At 39.7% G+C, this 15,815-nt stretch overlaps 1 protein-coding gene across 5 annotated transcripts in view; it reads left to right on the top strand.

Annotated features, from left to right (window-relative positions):
• Positions 1–15,392, top strand: part of LOC117993363 (aminopeptidase N-like) — a 31,567-nt gene extending 16,175 nt beyond the window's left edge. For 3 of the 5 annotated variants that reach the window (XM_034981154.2, XM_069506839.1, XM_069506840.1), the window contains exons 3-19: positions 1,140–1,414; positions 2,653–2,811; positions 3,531–3,578; positions 3,867–4,029; positions 4,610–4,822; positions 5,123–5,332; positions 5,636–5,769; positions 6,217–6,415; positions 6,971–7,169; positions 8,305–8,467; positions 9,328–9,544; positions 9,881–9,990; positions 11,305–11,472; positions 11,914–12,057; positions 12,519–12,600; positions 12,946–13,091; positions 13,854–14,239. In XM_034981154.2, coding sequence (XP_034837045.1) covers positions 1,140–1,414; positions 2,653–2,811; positions 3,531–3,578; positions 3,867–4,029; positions 4,610–4,822; positions 5,123–5,332; positions 5,636–5,769; positions 6,217–6,415; positions 6,971–7,169; positions 8,305–8,467; positions 9,328–9,544; positions 9,881–9,990; positions 11,305–11,472; positions 11,914–12,057; positions 12,519–12,600; positions 12,946–13,091; positions 13,854–13,971 — 2,748 coding nt within the window. In that variant the 3' untranslated portion in view covers positions 13,972–14,239. Of the gene's footprint in view, positions 1–1,139; positions 1,415–2,652; positions 2,812–3,530; positions 3,579–3,866; positions 4,030–4,609; positions 4,823–5,122; positions 5,333–5,635; positions 5,770–6,216; positions 6,416–6,970; positions 7,170–8,304; positions 8,468–9,327; positions 9,545–9,880; positions 9,991–11,304; positions 11,473–11,913; positions 12,058–12,518; positions 12,601–12,945; positions 14,240–15,247 lie in introns of those variants that run through there. The other 2 variants (XM_034981155.2, XM_069506841.1) reach the window with 2 other exon arrangements.
• The last annotated feature ends 423 nt before the right edge of the window (positions 15,393–15,815 follow it).

Here is a 15,815-nt window from a genome sequence, read left to right as displayed (position 1 = left end):
GTTAAAGCAAGTGATATTTAATTAAGTAAATCGTACATAACTCCGAAAAGTTAGAGGTGCGTGCCCGGGATCGAACCCCCGACCTCCGATTAGAAGGCGGATGTCCTAACCACTAGGCTATCACAGATAGTGGCGTACTTTTAGTTAATTGTTGAATCCGTTGTTCACTGAGCTGAATGAATGATGCTGATATAGTGGTGTAAACATTTGATTTCTGAACCCTTGGTTTACTGATCCTGATTGACTGGTATGTACCTATTGATAATAATTGATAGTGTGGTAAAACATCCCCTAGTGACCTTCAAACCTCCTCTAATAGTCACCCTAAGCCTTGCTTAACTTGCGTCTCTAACTGATATATTATGCAGGGCCCTCTTTCCCACTGGGCACTATGGGCACGTGCCCAGGGCCCACGATCGATAGGGGCCCACTAGTCACTGCTAGTTGCATTTACCAATTATATTTTTTTGTAAATATACCAAAAAATGTCAAGATCATAATATAAGGGCCCCATTATCCTAATGTGCCCAGGGTCTCCAATAGGTTAAGACGGCCCTGGATACCTATATGGTATAAAACTGATTATCAGCCTTCTTTATTGTCTTTGATACCACAGTATAAAGAGAGACACAGTAGTCCGACGCTTTTAGTCTCGTGGTAAATGACGGCCACGACGACACTTCAAAACAACTACCTACGTATGGCAGCCTAGTCATTTGTCATTCATTTTATTACCGAGCTCATTTGACATTTATTTTAAATCCACGGACAGTTTTCTACGAAAAATTATTTTAATATCACTCAATGAAGCATCAATGTAGAACCAACGAGAGTTCGACCCGCAATAGACCTGTAGGGCGATTGTCTAAAACCTGCATCAATCATTATTACAATCTCAATTGTTCTGATTGGCTGAATTTGTGCGATTCTTGTTGCAACAATGCATTGTAGCCAATAGTGAGCGAGCATTAACCAATCAGAGATGATTGCGATCGTGACATTGTAGCTGTCAAACAACCGCGATAGGGCCCCGGTTTTTTTTATGTCGTCAACATTTTGAAATTGGTTATGTCGTCATAACTACGTAGGTATCTATATATGTACCTACTTACTTAATAAAAATGGTTTTTTGGTTTCAGTTGACAGCAAAGAAAAACACACCGAAAATTATTCTCCATGCGCAAGATTTCGAAATAACCGGTGACAAAATCACGGTTACCGGCGTCGGCGGCCCCGTCACCGTCACCGAAGTGAAACTGAACGACACATACAACTTCCTCACTATAGCGTTGGAGAAGGAGTTGGAGAAGAATGCTAACTACACTCTCACAATACCCTTCTTTGGCAACCTTGTCAAAGGGCTAGATGGCGCTTACGTCAGTTCTTATATTAATAAAAAGAACCAGCAGACTGAGTAAGTATTATGTAAATATTCTTTTAAATACATGTCAAAATTGCAGAACTGGCAGGATTCGAACCGGCCACTAGGCCACGGTTTACTTGTGTCTAGGCCTTGACTGCGATCTCACTTGGTGGTAAGTGTTGATGCACTCTAAGATGGAAGGAAGGTACGCTACCTCGAAAGAGTGTGGTAGTTTCATTAAACCCATACCACGGCTAAAGCCTCCCACCAGACCAAGCATTTATACCTATAATTCTAGCTGATGCCTGCGAACTCGTGCGCGTGGAATTAGGATTTTTAAAATTCCTGTGGGAACTCTTTGATTTTCCGAGATAAAAAGTAGCCTATGTCACTTTCTAGGTCTTTATCTATACCCATGAAAAAAATCACGTCAGTCCGTTGCACCGTTGCGACGTGATTGAAGGACAAACGATCAAACCAACAAACAAACACACTTCTTCATTTATAATAAGGGTACTGATTATATTGAATAGCTAGGTACAATTTCTTACACATTTTAATCCCTTTCTTATTATTTCTCATTTAAAATGTAGGTACCTATAGTACGCGACAGGTCGAGATGGCAATCGGGGAGGGAACGCGTTGAACACCCGCACAGCGGCTGCGCTAACCCGATGCGGGCGAGCGCGGATGACATGCGGGTGCGCGGGGCGTCTCCCCTCATACTACGACTGGCATATATATTTTATTTATTTATTTATAGACTAGCGCTTGACTGCAATCAGACCTGGTGGCAAGTGATGATGCAGCTTCAGATGGAGCGCGCTTGCCTAGAAGATGCCTATTCACTCTTGACTTGAAGGTACCCATATTATAATTGGAGGGGAAAACTGATGCTGGAAGGGTGTTCCAAATCCTAGCGGTTCAAATTAGAAATGAGGAGGCAAAACGCTTCGTACGTATCCGTGGCACTTTGACTACGTACAGGTGCAGACCTTGGCGATGCCTTGTGGTACAATAGTAGAAAGGTAAAGGTATGATAGCCTCAATAGCTCAACGGGTAAAGGAGTGGACTGAAAACCGAAAGGTTGACGGTTCAAACCCTGCCCGTTGCGCTGTTGTCGTACCTACTCCTAGCACAAGCTTGACGCTTAGTTGGAGAGGAAAGGGGAATATTAGTCATTTAACATGGCTAATATTCTTTTTATAAAAAATAAAAAAAGGAGGAACCAGGTCGAAAAGTTCTTCGGCAATTTTGAAAGTTTTTCAATTCATCTTGTTTCTTCCAGGTACTTGGTGACGACCCAGTTCGAGGCCATATCAGCACGCAAAGCCTTCCCCTGCTTCGACGAGCCGATGTACAAGGCGACCTTCACGCTGAATGTCGCTCACAACAAGCAGTACACCGCCATCTCCAACATGCCCCTCGCTGCTTCGTCCGATGAAAAGTGCGTACCCGATCCAAGTAGCTAGTACTTAAATAACGCGTAAAATTTTACTCCTCACGCGCCATTTTAACTTTTTGTGTCAAATTTCATGTCAAAGTACGATTTTAGTCCTTATTTTAAAGGTGAACCGTACATTTAACATGACATTTTGAGTTAAAGTTAGTCATGTTTTACGGACTATACCTACCTAATGACAAGTAAGTAATTTTAAATACATATCAAAAATTGCGCGCGAACCCAGAAGATGCATGGTCGATTCCTGCCGGTTACGCAATTTTTGACATGTATTTAAAATTATTTAGTAATTTCCTTGAAGTGTAGGTAAACACTAAAAAATTATAAACAATAAAGACAAGTAAGTACCTAGCTATCTAGTTAAAAATTAAAAAAATCTGTCAAGTGCGAGTTGGACTCCCATGAGAAGGGTTCCGTACCATCGTACAAAAATAACACTTTTTTTTTAATTTTCATGGCGCGGGCGGCCATTTAGATTTTTTTTTATTATTTGCCAGAACTCAGAATTACACATTCTGTGAAAGTTTAAATTCTCTACCCGTTACTATTCACGAGGTACAGCCCGCTGACAAACAGACGGATGGATGGAAAGTGGAGGCTAGTAATAGGGTCCCGTCGAACCGTTTGATGTGGTCTATCTGTCCGTCTCACGGTTCTGCATTTTCAGTTTCAAGTGATTATTAACCAATTTTCCCTCTTTTCAGTTCCCTCGAAGAACACTGGCCTTGGGAAACTATTGCAAAGTCGGTCAAGTAAGTTATTCAAAGCTTTTTTCGAATACCTAAAGCCTGTGTACTGTCCGACGGCTGAAATTTTATGAAAAGGTAGCATAAAAGAAGAAAGAAAGAAAAACTATTTTTTTGCAAATTGTGCCACACATCACATCTTATACCTAAGGGTTGGTCATCCCGGCACTTCTTTTACTTGAGCATTAAATCCAAAAAGGCCTCAAGCAGAATCGACGCCAACTCGGATTTCAGTCCGATAACCGTTGAGCTATTAAGGCTCTAAAAGTTTCAGGAATCAATTATAATTTTCAGGAAAGAAAAATCCGCCTTCGTCTGGGACCAATTCAAACAGTCAGTGCCAATGTCGACATACCTGGTGGCGTATGTCGTGTCGAAGTTCTCTTACGTGGAGAGTCCTCAGGAACTCTCTCACACCAAGTTCAAGATCTGGGCCAGGAGTGATGCTATCGATCAGGTATGCTTAAACATTTTCTGACATCAACCCATCGTCGGCTCACTACAGAGAAGGGGTTTGGCCCTGAGCTAGTCAAGTGTGGATTGGCAAACTTCACACACCTTTGAGAACATTATGGAGAGCTCTCAACAACACACAAACCAACACAAATCTTCTAAAACACACTCAACGTTTCACTCTGACACCGGCTGGCAGATTCTAGAATGCACAATTATTTTTTGTTTAAAAGAAGCCACGTCAAATGGCTAATATTCCCCTTTCCTCTCCAACTAAGCGTCAAGCTTTTGCTAGGAGTAGGTAATAGTGCAAGAGGCGAGGTTTGAGCCGTCGACCTTTCGGTTTTCAGTCCACTCCTTTACCCGTTGAGCTATTGAGGCTCTAAGTTATTTGCACAATGGCAAAGTATTTTGGACGATTCACAGTCATACAGAAAAAGCTAGTCGTATTTAATTACTGTACAAACTATACCCGCGTCGAGTGTTGCCAGGCTGATCCTTTGCGCAAAGAATGAGTCAACCTTTCTGGCTATTAACCGCGGTGGAAGATTTTCCCATAGTTGAGTAAAATCTCTTTCTTTCAGACAGCCTACGCAGCACAGGTCGGCCCAAAAGTCCTCTCCTACTTCGAGAAGTGGTTCAACGTGTCCTTCCCACTGCCCAAGCAGGACATGATCGCCATCCCGGACTTCGCGGCTGGCGCCATGGAGAACTGGGGACTCATCACCTACAGGGAAACCGCCTTGTTGTACGACAAGAAAGAGTCTTCCTTCCTGAACAAGGAGAGGATCGCTGAGGTGAGGGGTATACAAGAAAAAGCATAATAGTGTGTTTAGATGATTTCTTAGCTTCCCAAATTTTTTCACGAGGAAGATCTTCCTAGAATCTTGAAGGGAACGCCCCGCACACCCGCACAGCTCCCGCGCTAATCTACTTCGGGCAAGTACGGGTGGTGCGTGGGTGTGCGGGGTGTCCCCTGCCTCATACCCCGATTGTGTTCCCGACCTGTCGCGTACTATACTGTTATAGCTTTTCAGTTTACGGCACCATTACCAATACTATAGTCATTAAAAGTTGAAACTCCATATAATTTTCAGGTGGTAGCCCATGAACTCGCCCACCAGTGGTTCGGTAACCTGGTGACCATGAAATGGTGGTCGGACCTGTGGCTGAACGAGGGTTTCGCGACGTTCGCGGCGTCCGTGGGCGTCAACGCTGTGGAGCCGAGCTGGCGCGCGAGACTCAACTATGCGATCGAGAACACACTCTCTATATTGTCCTTAGACGCTTTGGAGTCTTCACATCCTGTGAGTAACTATGAGAACTGTTTGAGCTGTAGTCATCATCATCATTATAATTGCGCGCGCAGTTGGATTCTGAGGTATCAGAGGTACCGCCAGTGCGTTGCTCTGTCTGGCCTTTGAGAAATTTGCTGGTCCACCCGTTGAATAACCATATTATGGTGAAATCTAGTGGGGACACCGCCGAAGGGAATTGGTTTCACAGTTTGCATGTGCGTTGGAAAAAAAGATCTGGCAAAACGGGTGGGTGTTGACTGATGGATAAGACTTTGAGGTTACTATCACTAAACAAGTAAACACCTTCCTCAGGTATCAGTACCGCTAGACGACCCTAAGCGCATCTCGGAGATCTTCGACACGATCTCGTACCGCAAAGGCGCCACCGTCATCAGGATGATGCTCATGTTCCTCGGGGAAGATGTCTTCAGGAAAGCTCTGCACAAGTGAGTAGGTACTATCTGTCTGACTGAAAATCAGCGCTGTACGATCTTGTGTATCAAGGCATACAGCATAATGCTGAGCTGGAACTATTTTTTGGATTGTGCCACACATGACACAGTTATTCCAGCGCTTCTTCTGCTTGAGGCACAACACCATAGTCTTCTTAAATATATAAGAGGAAAAGTTGACTGACTGACTGACTGACTGATCTATCAACAACTCAAACTAGTGGACGGATCGGACTGAAATTTGGCATGCAGAGCTATTATGACATGGGCATCCACTAAGAAAGGATTTTTGAAAATACTCCCCCCAAGGGGGTGAAATAGGGGTTTGAAATTTGTGTAGTCCACGCAGACGAAGTTGCGAGCATAAGCTAGTAATACATAATCCGATTATGATTGAATCAAACCTTATCTAAGCTATCCCCCTTTATTTTTTCTTTCCAGCTACCTCACAAAATACTCATACTCGAATGCCGAGCAAGACGACCTTTGGGCAGAATTGACAGAGGTCAACAGACAGCATGGGGGTCTGAGCAGAAATGTCACCGTCAAAGAAGTCATGGACACTTGGACCAAGCAGACTGGGTACCCTCTACTCAATGTCAATAGGGACTACTCTGACAAGAGCGTTACTATTACACAGGTAAGAAAAAAAGTCCTATACCAGCAGACCAGCAACCGAATTTCCTAAGAATCCTAAGATGTGTTGGTTTTTTCGGGTTCGCTCGCCATATTTGTTCTATGTATCAACTATCATGTCTAAAGTACGATTTTAGTCCTTTTGAATCTGTGAACGGTAATACAGCGATCAATTCCACTCGGCCAATAATGAATGTTTGTATTAATGTATTTGGTTTTTGGGTTCCGTACCCAAAGGTTGCCAACGGGATCCTATTATAACTAAGCCTCCACTGTATGTCTGTCTGTCAGTGGACTGTATCTCCTGAACCGTAGTGGGTTAGGGTGACGTTAACTGTGTCTTAGCACCTTGGGAACCCAACGTCTATCGAGCGCAGTGGAGACCAAGTCTATCGGTTTTTTTAACTACGTATTAAGCCTATTACCATTTCAGCTTCGCAACCCGTTGAACCATGTTAGTTACTCTGGTTCTCCTACGCATCTCCTCAATCATGATCTACAGACATAGAATGACAAAAGAAAAACTCCATTGTTGTCAAGTTCTGTTGTACGTTTTTAGAAACGCTACCTCTCTCTGGGCACTACCCGCTCTGCCTCGTCGTGGTGGGTGCCCCTCAGCGTGCTCTGCGAGAGGGAGGTAGGACAGCCGAAGCAGCAGGTCCAGTGGTTGGCGGACAACGAAGGGGTGACGCAGGACCACAAGTTCGAGCACGGCTCCGGGCCTAATGAGTGGGTGCTGTTCAACTACGATATGATTGGTGAGTTAACCCTTCGTATATTAGCGTGATAGCCTAGTGGTAGTATAATCTAAATATATAAAAGGAAAAGGTGACTGACTGACTGACTGATCTATTAACGCACAGCTCAAACTACTGGGCGGATCGGGCTGAAATTTGGCAGGTAGATAGCTATTACGACGTAGGCATCCGCTAAGAAAGGATTTTTGAAAATTAAACTTCTAAGGGGGTGAAATAGGGGTTTGGTGAAGTCCACGCGGACGAAGTCGCGAGCATAAGCTAGTATATACATATATGCGTTGGGGTCATAGAGTTCCCATAGGATTTTCATAAAACCTAAATCCACGCAGATGAAATCGCGGGCTAATTTTTTTTTTTAAATTAACTTTACTACTAACTACTTTTAAACTAAGACACTAAGGCGCACAGTCGTGTAGCGCCAAGTTCTAAATTAAATAATTAGTACAGTTAGTAGTATTTATACAACATAGGTATACCTACGTTTAAATAATTGTCCACCTATGTGTTTTTTGTCTTTTTAATCAAACAATTTTGCGCGCCATGCTTGGTAGGATATTATGTAGACAATTGATTCTTAAATTATTCTTTTTAAGTACCATTATAAAAATGTTTATGAATGAAACCATTATAACTGTCAAAGACTGTAATCCTTGGACGCCAAAAAGGCAGAGAAAACTCTTTTATTCCAGAAAATAAAACCAATATGTATGTAAATAATAATATTATACTGCCTGCATGGTAATATTCTGGCAAAATAAAAGATTAATGATAATCTATATATATAAAAGGAAAAGGTGACTGACTGACTGACTGACTGACTGAATGACTGACTGACTGACTGACTGATCTATCAACGCACAGCTCAAACTACTGGACGGATCGGGCTGAAATTTGGCATGCAGATAGCTATTATGACGTAGCAATCCGCTAAGAAAGGATTTTTGAAAATTCAACTCCTAAGGGGGTGAAATAGGGTTTTGAAATTTTGTAGTCCACGCGGACGAAGCCGCGAGCATAAGCTAGTGATTAATATATTGCAAAAGTAATGCCAAATCAGGCGCATGGCAGTGCATGGCCAAGTTCTAATGTGAATCGCACTTTTTGCCTCACGTCGAATTAAACTTTTATTCAACAGCGCCCTACAGAGTGAACTACGACGAACAGAACTGGAAGCTCCTTGTATCGACGCTGACAAGTGAAAAGTTCACCAACATACCAGTGGAGGGGCGAGTACAGTTGCTGTCCGATGCGTTTGCACTCGCATGGAACAACCGACTGGATTATGGAACTACTTTGAAGTAAGTTTGTAGCAAGCGTCAAAAAAATAAAAATAAAGTGCGATGCCTTTGATGTTTACGGACGAGCCAGATTTACAGTAATTGTTAGAAAGAAAGAAAGAAAGAAAGAAAAACGTTTATTTTTTAAGGCTGTACCACACATTACCATTATTAGGTTAGGTTATCCCGGCGCCTCTTATACTTGAGTAGTAAAGTCAAAAGACCTCAAGTAGAAGAAGCGCCGGAATAAACCATGTTATGTGTGGCACAACCCGAAAAAAAAGGTCCCTACTCAGCATAAATGCCATATGTCTTGCACAAGTACAAAAACATACAGCGCTGGTTTTCAGTAGGAACCCTGATTCGGGTGGCGCCACGGAATTATTTCAATTGTACTTACACACATACCTACACATACACCTAACCGATAGACATTAGGGTCCCAAGGTGCTGGAATGGCGACCTCGCACCAGAAGATGCGGTGTTGGAAGACCACTACTAGGTGGACGGACGACATCAGACGAGTTGCAGGGAGCCGCTGGATTCAGGCGGCGCAAGACCGTAGCGTGTGGAAGTTCCTACAAGGGACTTATGCTTGGACGTTTATGATGATCATAATGATTTTTACCAACTTCTGCCGTTTGGTATATAATACAATCTCACCGTCATTTCGCCCCTGTGATACAGTGCGACAAGGCTAACTTGGCGCGTGGCGAAAATTGGAACTAACGTTGCCGTCAAGTGTCCCCTTGGTTCTTGTTTGAATATTCTAAGGCTTTGTTCTCCAACAGCGCCCCCCTGTCAATGTCATTCAAGTGCCGAGAGAGCCTTGTCGCACTTATACAAATAAAGTAAAGCACCATTAAATATTTCTTCCCCAGGTTGGCTAGCTATCTACAACGAGAAACAGAATACCTGCCTCTCTACACAGGGCTGAGTGCTCTCAGCAAGATTGAGAACGTCATCAAGAGGAGCGCAGACTATGGTGCTTATCAGAAGTTCATGAGGAGACTGATCACCAAGGCTTATGAACGTTCGGGAGGACTGTTCCAGAAGAGAATAATTAATGGAGAAGATTTGGATAGCGTTAAAATGCAGGTAAATAACATTTAAGTTTTTTAAATTTGTTAAATGTTCTTTATACATAACGCTTATTAAGTATATAATAACATTAATAATTACTTAGCACCTAGGATTTAAATAATTTAATTTAAAACAACTTTATTGTTACTAAAATTACAGAGAGTCTTACTCTCTCTCTACATACAGGATACACTTAAAAAACAAAGGGCGACCTTATCACTAAAGTGATCTCTTCCAGGCAACCCATTACTTAAGAACTTATAGAACTGTAATTATTATAATTAGAATAATGTATTTTTTGTATGATTCTGATGGTGGTTCAACAAAAGAAATTGTCATTTGCTTGTTTAGACCACAACGAGTGCGTGGGCGTGCAGCATGAAGGTGGCTGATTGTGAAGAGAACGCCATGGAAATGTACCAGCGGTGGATGGAGACTGACAATCCGGACGAAAACAACCCGTCAGTATTTAAAATATTAATCACTAGCTTTTGCCCACGACAGACATTTTGTCCGCGGTAGACATTTTTGTAAATACATATTGATTTATTAAAATCGGGTCAGTATTTCACAGTTTATAGATTACTCAAATAGGCTACTTGACAATTTTTTTAAGTTGGTCTTAAATGGTTAATATTTGTCCTATTATATCAAAAAAATTAACACTATATTTTTTTGCGCCCTAAAAACCGTAAAACTTTAATTTAAAAAAATATTTTTCTTAGACAGGTGAAAACACTGTCGGCCATGTTTGGCCGATAGATTATCTGTGCTCTGACGTCATGCATTTGTAAACAACAGTATAACCACAGGGTTATACTGTTGTTTACAAATGGATGACGTCAGAGCACAGATAATCTATCGGCCAAACATGGCCGACAGTGTTTTCACCTGTCTAAGAAAAATATTTTTTTAAATTAAAGTTTTAAGGGTTTTTAGGGCGCAAAAAATATAGTGTTAATTTTTTTGATATAATAGGACAAATATTAACCATTTAAGACCAACTTAAAAAAATTGTCAAGTAGCCTATTACGTAATGATTCTTCATAAAAAGAATCCTGATTTAAAAATGAGTTCACGGTATAGCCAACTTTTCTATAAATTTTACGAAAAAAAAAAACATTATGTGCACAGTTGTGTAACAGCCAAGTTCTTAGAACAACAATTTTTACTTAAGTTATGGGCGTACTTTTGACAGCTTTATCGCCAGAGTTTGATCTATAAGTACAGTTTGTGGTTTTTTTTTCAATTTGGGACATTGAATGCTATACTTTAAACCAAAAGACTTACTTTAATATAACTTGTCACTTTCTATATTTCGCAAGCGGTGCTTACTAATTATTAGTTTATGTGTATCTTTCATTTAAGTATTCTGTTAAAATGGTTTAGGTCTGGTGGGAGGCTTCGGCCGTGGCTAGTTACCACCCTACCGGCAAAGCCGTGCCGCCAAGCGATTTAGCGTTCCGGTACGATGCCGTGTAGAAACCAAAGGGGTATGGGTTTAATAAAAACTGCCATACCCCTTCCAGGTTAGCCCGCTATCATCTTAGGCTGCATCATCACTTACCACCAGGTGAGATTGCAGTCAAGGGCTAACTTGTATCATAATAAAAAAAAAAAAAAATGGAATTGTTTTATTGACTGATATAAATGTCATAAGCTGTGTAATATTGGTAAATTAATAGAAAAATATATTTTTACAAAAGAGATGAAATAAGAAAAAAAATGTGATCCGTCTGGTTCATATATTAATATTTTCTTTGTTTAACCCTCAGTATTCCAGTGGATCTTCGTCGTACAGTGTACTGCGTAGCCCTGCGCCGGGGCTCCGTGCGCGAGTGGCGCTTCGCCCTCGCTAGACGCCGCAACTCCAACGTGGCTGCAGCAAGAGACCACTTGCTCTACGCTCTCGCCTGCTCTCGAGATGTGTGGATTCTATCGCAGTGAGTTTTGATATTCTTTGTATTATATACAATCTCACTCATATCAATAAATTTAAGAGAAAAAATCCCATAGCAACTATCTGAATTCCCGGGACAAAAAGTAGCTTATATCCGTCTCCGAGAAGCAAGCTATCTCTTAAATAGATGCTGTCCGCAATTTCATCCATTGGATTTAGGTTTTTCAAAAAATGGTGTGGGAGCCCTGGGAAACTTTTCTGGGAAAGTAGCCTATATCCCCAGGATGCAGGCTATCTCTGTACCAAACATCAAAATCGGTTAACCAGATGGGCCGTGAAAAGCTAGACAGACATTAGCATTTATAATTTTAGTATAAATTTCATCGTGGTTGTAGAGACCAAAAACTACTTTACTAAAATGTGAATCAGAATAAAATTAGTATATTTTTACTTAACTTTTTTTTGTATCTGTTTCACACTCTAGATACCTCGACTGGTCTGTGACTGATGGCTCAGAGATCCGTCGCCAAGACTCTGGAAGCGTCATCGCCGCTGTTACTCGGTCTACTATTGGTTACTACATCGCTAAGGACTTCATTTACAACAGGATTGAAGAAATTTATGACGCGTAAGTTTTTTTACTAACCACTGTTTTATACTAGTACTTATTAACCTCACGATAGCTTCACGGTCAGCCGTACGTGCAAACTAGTTTATACCGTATTAGTTACTGTGCTCAGAGCGTATTTTGATTAAAACATTTTCTTTTTGTCAGCAGCGCATGTGATTTGATTAGTAGGTAATAGGTATATATGTTGCGTTTCGTGAATTACTACATTTTCTTCTCACGCTTTCGAGTTGAGAATTTTTTTCATTCTTTCAAAAAAAACATTTTCATTTTTAAATTTAACTCTAGTTTCGACATGACTACTGAAAACGGCTATTAAAATTTTACGCTGTATGTATTGCAGAATGAAACTGGAATTTTATTAATATTGTGAGGTTCGTACTGACAACTTTGAACTTGACCTGCTCACTGCCGTGCGCCTTGCCATTCTTTAATTCTTTATTTTTTTGTTTCATGTACAGTTTCAAGGGTCAAGACAGACGCATCGGTTTCATCATCAAAACACTGCTCGGACAATTCACTACACAGAAAGAACTAGATGAGGTAACCAACTTTTATTTTAGACTGACATTTATATTTAATGCTAGATTCAAACTCCTGAACTCCTTGACTCCTGATTGGGCCAAAACTATTTGATTATTATGTTGGGAGACTCAATAAATTGCAGAAGTTAAAGGCGGCTACTACTTAGGTAGGTAGGTACTTAATGAAGGCGACATATATTTGGTAAATTTTTCAACTTAATTTTTACTTAATATCAGTAACCTTCTGGATCATATTTAATATTCAAGCAGGATTCAAGGATTTTTTTACTATTCTAGTCAATTTGTCTACTTATAAACCTAACAAAGTCTTATTTACATAAATTTTGAAAACTATTTTTCACAGTTCTTGGCATGGCAAGAGAAGAACACGAAATACCTATCCGGCTCCAAGATAGCTGTATCTCAAGGGATAGAGAACGCCCGCGTCAACATCGACTGGGTCAACAAAAACCAACAGCTAGTTGTGGACAAACTGAGGGAATTCTCCGTGTAAGACAAGTTGGTGACTGTAGTTGGAAAGGGGTTTAGATTTGCACTGGGATATGGAGAAGATTTATAGTGTGCTTACAATACTACATAAATATTAAGTAATGAATATTGGCAAAATATTATGTAGGTTGTGAAAGTATGGTTGTTTGTTAATAGTAAATAATCACTGTAAATATAAAAATCACGTAGATATAGTTTGGAACAAGGCTTCAGCACTACCATGCACCCTGTAAAAATTCGTTTAAAAATATCATTATTAGGTTGTTTGCGAGTGAGAATATAATTTTTGTACTTATTTGTAGATAGGTCCATAATTTGTAAATTAATCACAATATTTTGGTAGCATTTTAATTGAATAAGAAATTATTGTTTATTACTTTATAAAAAAGGTTGTGTAATTTTTTAAACATTTTAAACAGATTGTAATAATTTTTATCATATTGTTGTGTAATTATATTATTATGTTGTATATTTGATTAACTTATGTAATTTTTTTAGTTTTAGTGTTGAGGTCAAAATGAGTGTTCTTTGTGTCGTAACTAGTTTTCGTTTTTTACGATATTTTTAACTCACTTCCAAAAAGGAGGTTGTTCTCAATGCAGTCAGCTTTTTCATTTTCATGTACTAATGTAGTTCAATTTCTCCGAGATTTCTGGATCAATTTGCATTTTTTGTAAATCCTGACGCAACAGGGTTAACTGCACGCCTAAATTATCTAATATTTTTATTTTTACAATATTTTTTATATGTTTTTTTGTTTAGTTCGCATCACCTGGAACAGCCATCGTGGGCTTCTTGGAGAAAAAAGCCTCTGTTCATGTCCTCTCTGTACGCTATCCATAATATATCTAGCACGAATTTGAAAAAACTATATGAGTAGTATTGTGTAGAAAAAACGCAATAATATTAAGTAAGTTTAATATAGTAGGTACATAATTTGTGTGTGCAAAAGTGACAAAATTTTAGGTTTACTTAGAAAGTACTTACTAAGAAAGAATAAATAATGCCGTCCAACTTTTTTAATGTATATACAGAAATATCAATTAATTATTATTATTTTAGTGAATGTTGTTGTTTTATATATTTTTTTGTAAGTTTACCCAGTATTTTGACGCAAATGTTAGTAACGATAAATATTTATTTTGAAATTATGTTGTTTTTTTTCCTCTCCCAAAATAAATGAACAATAACACAAATAAATCAATATAACATTGGCTCCATAATAAAACAAAAAGAATATATTTCATGCGAAAGTTTTTGACGTGCCGATATTTTTAGTGCTATTAAATGAGTAAATCAGTTTGTTCATAATCAAGCATCAAATAATCTGTATAATTACAAAAAAAATTAGGCATGACTTAAACAGTCGCTAACTTGTCATCACATTCAACGCAAAAATTTTTTTTTGAGGAACTTGTCGATTCCACAACCCTGCGCCCATTGGTACTGGTATTGGTATAATGCTGTCTCTACACCCGCGCCTGGCAAGTCCGCGAACGAAACGATAGTGTGTGTGTTCGCATTTCGCGATGTTCCCCGTCCGTTGTCGGTTTTATTGGCAGCGACAAAATACTACAAACTAGACTGCGAAAAGTACGAGTAGGTAGGTACGTACAGAGCGTCAATTTTTAGGGTTCCGTGCCTCAAGTCAAAAGATCACCATAAAAGATCTCTTCGTTGTCTGTCTGTGTGTGGTGTCTGACAATTTGGGATAATCAAAACATTAACTTCTCGTTAACCTAGAATCAAGAAATTTGGCCGCTAGCAATGCCTTATAGCACAAGTAAAGGAAAAAATTCGAAAACTGATTTCGTGGTTACATCTTTAAAAAAAAGTGTGTCGGGGTCATCTCCGTTTGGCCGGAACGGCCAGACGGGGGTACGGGCCTCGAGGCTTTGCCTCCTTACCCGGGTTTGTTCACGAACTAATATGTTTACTAAATCACACATAGATGGCATTGTCCGTCATTAGCTTGCACGAGGTTACGAGTGCAAATAAGTGGGCTAGGTGTGGGAACAGTTTTTTTTTTTTTTTATAGGATGGTAGATGGTAGGAACACTTGGTGTTGTTATCTGACTAGCAGTTAGCACGTGACGTGACGTCGTTTTCTGTGCTTAAAATAGATATATGTTTTATTAAAAAATCCTTTTTTACAGAGATTTCGAAGATAATTTTAGAATGAAAAGGAGGAACTCCAGAGGAAGTAGCATATTACTTGACGTTACAATAGCGATGCCTTTTTTATTGCTGTTAGTATAAAAATCTTATTTAAAGTTTTCAATAAAATATTTTCTAAGTCTATATGTAGTAACTACATACCTTATATTAAAGCCCAAGATACGGGTCTGCTCGCGTAATTCAAATTTATTTTGGTTTTTCACAATTTGTAAACTAATGTGACAAAGTAGACTCATAAAGTAAAGCATTCAAATTTCGCCCCTAGCAATATCATCTTCACAGGTTTATATAAAAATCTTTAGCTTACAAGTGTCCAAGAAATTAGTCAAAATAACGACTAATTTGTAAGTAGCTCACGTCAAACTCATCTTTGGTTGACATACAAAATATGAGAACCGAACTACAGTAGCCGGCAGGAAATATTGCACATCGGTCTTTAGAAAGAGATAGCGGTTTCGCAGAGCGTTATGTGTCGTTGAGACCGACAAAACGTCACATAGCTGGTATGAGTGATAGAGACAACGCTCTACAAATCCGAAATCGTTT

The sequence above is a fragment of the Maniola hyperantus genome, chromosome 24 (assembly GCF_902806685.2).
Source record: "Maniola hyperantus chromosome 24, iAphHyp1.2, whole genome shotgun sequence".
NCBI classification, from domain to species: Eukaryota; Metazoa; Arthropoda; class Insecta; order Lepidoptera; family Nymphalidae; genus Maniola; species Maniola hyperantus.
Note: the sequence above shows the minus strand (reverse complement) of the source record. Positions and strands in the feature narration are given on the sequence as shown.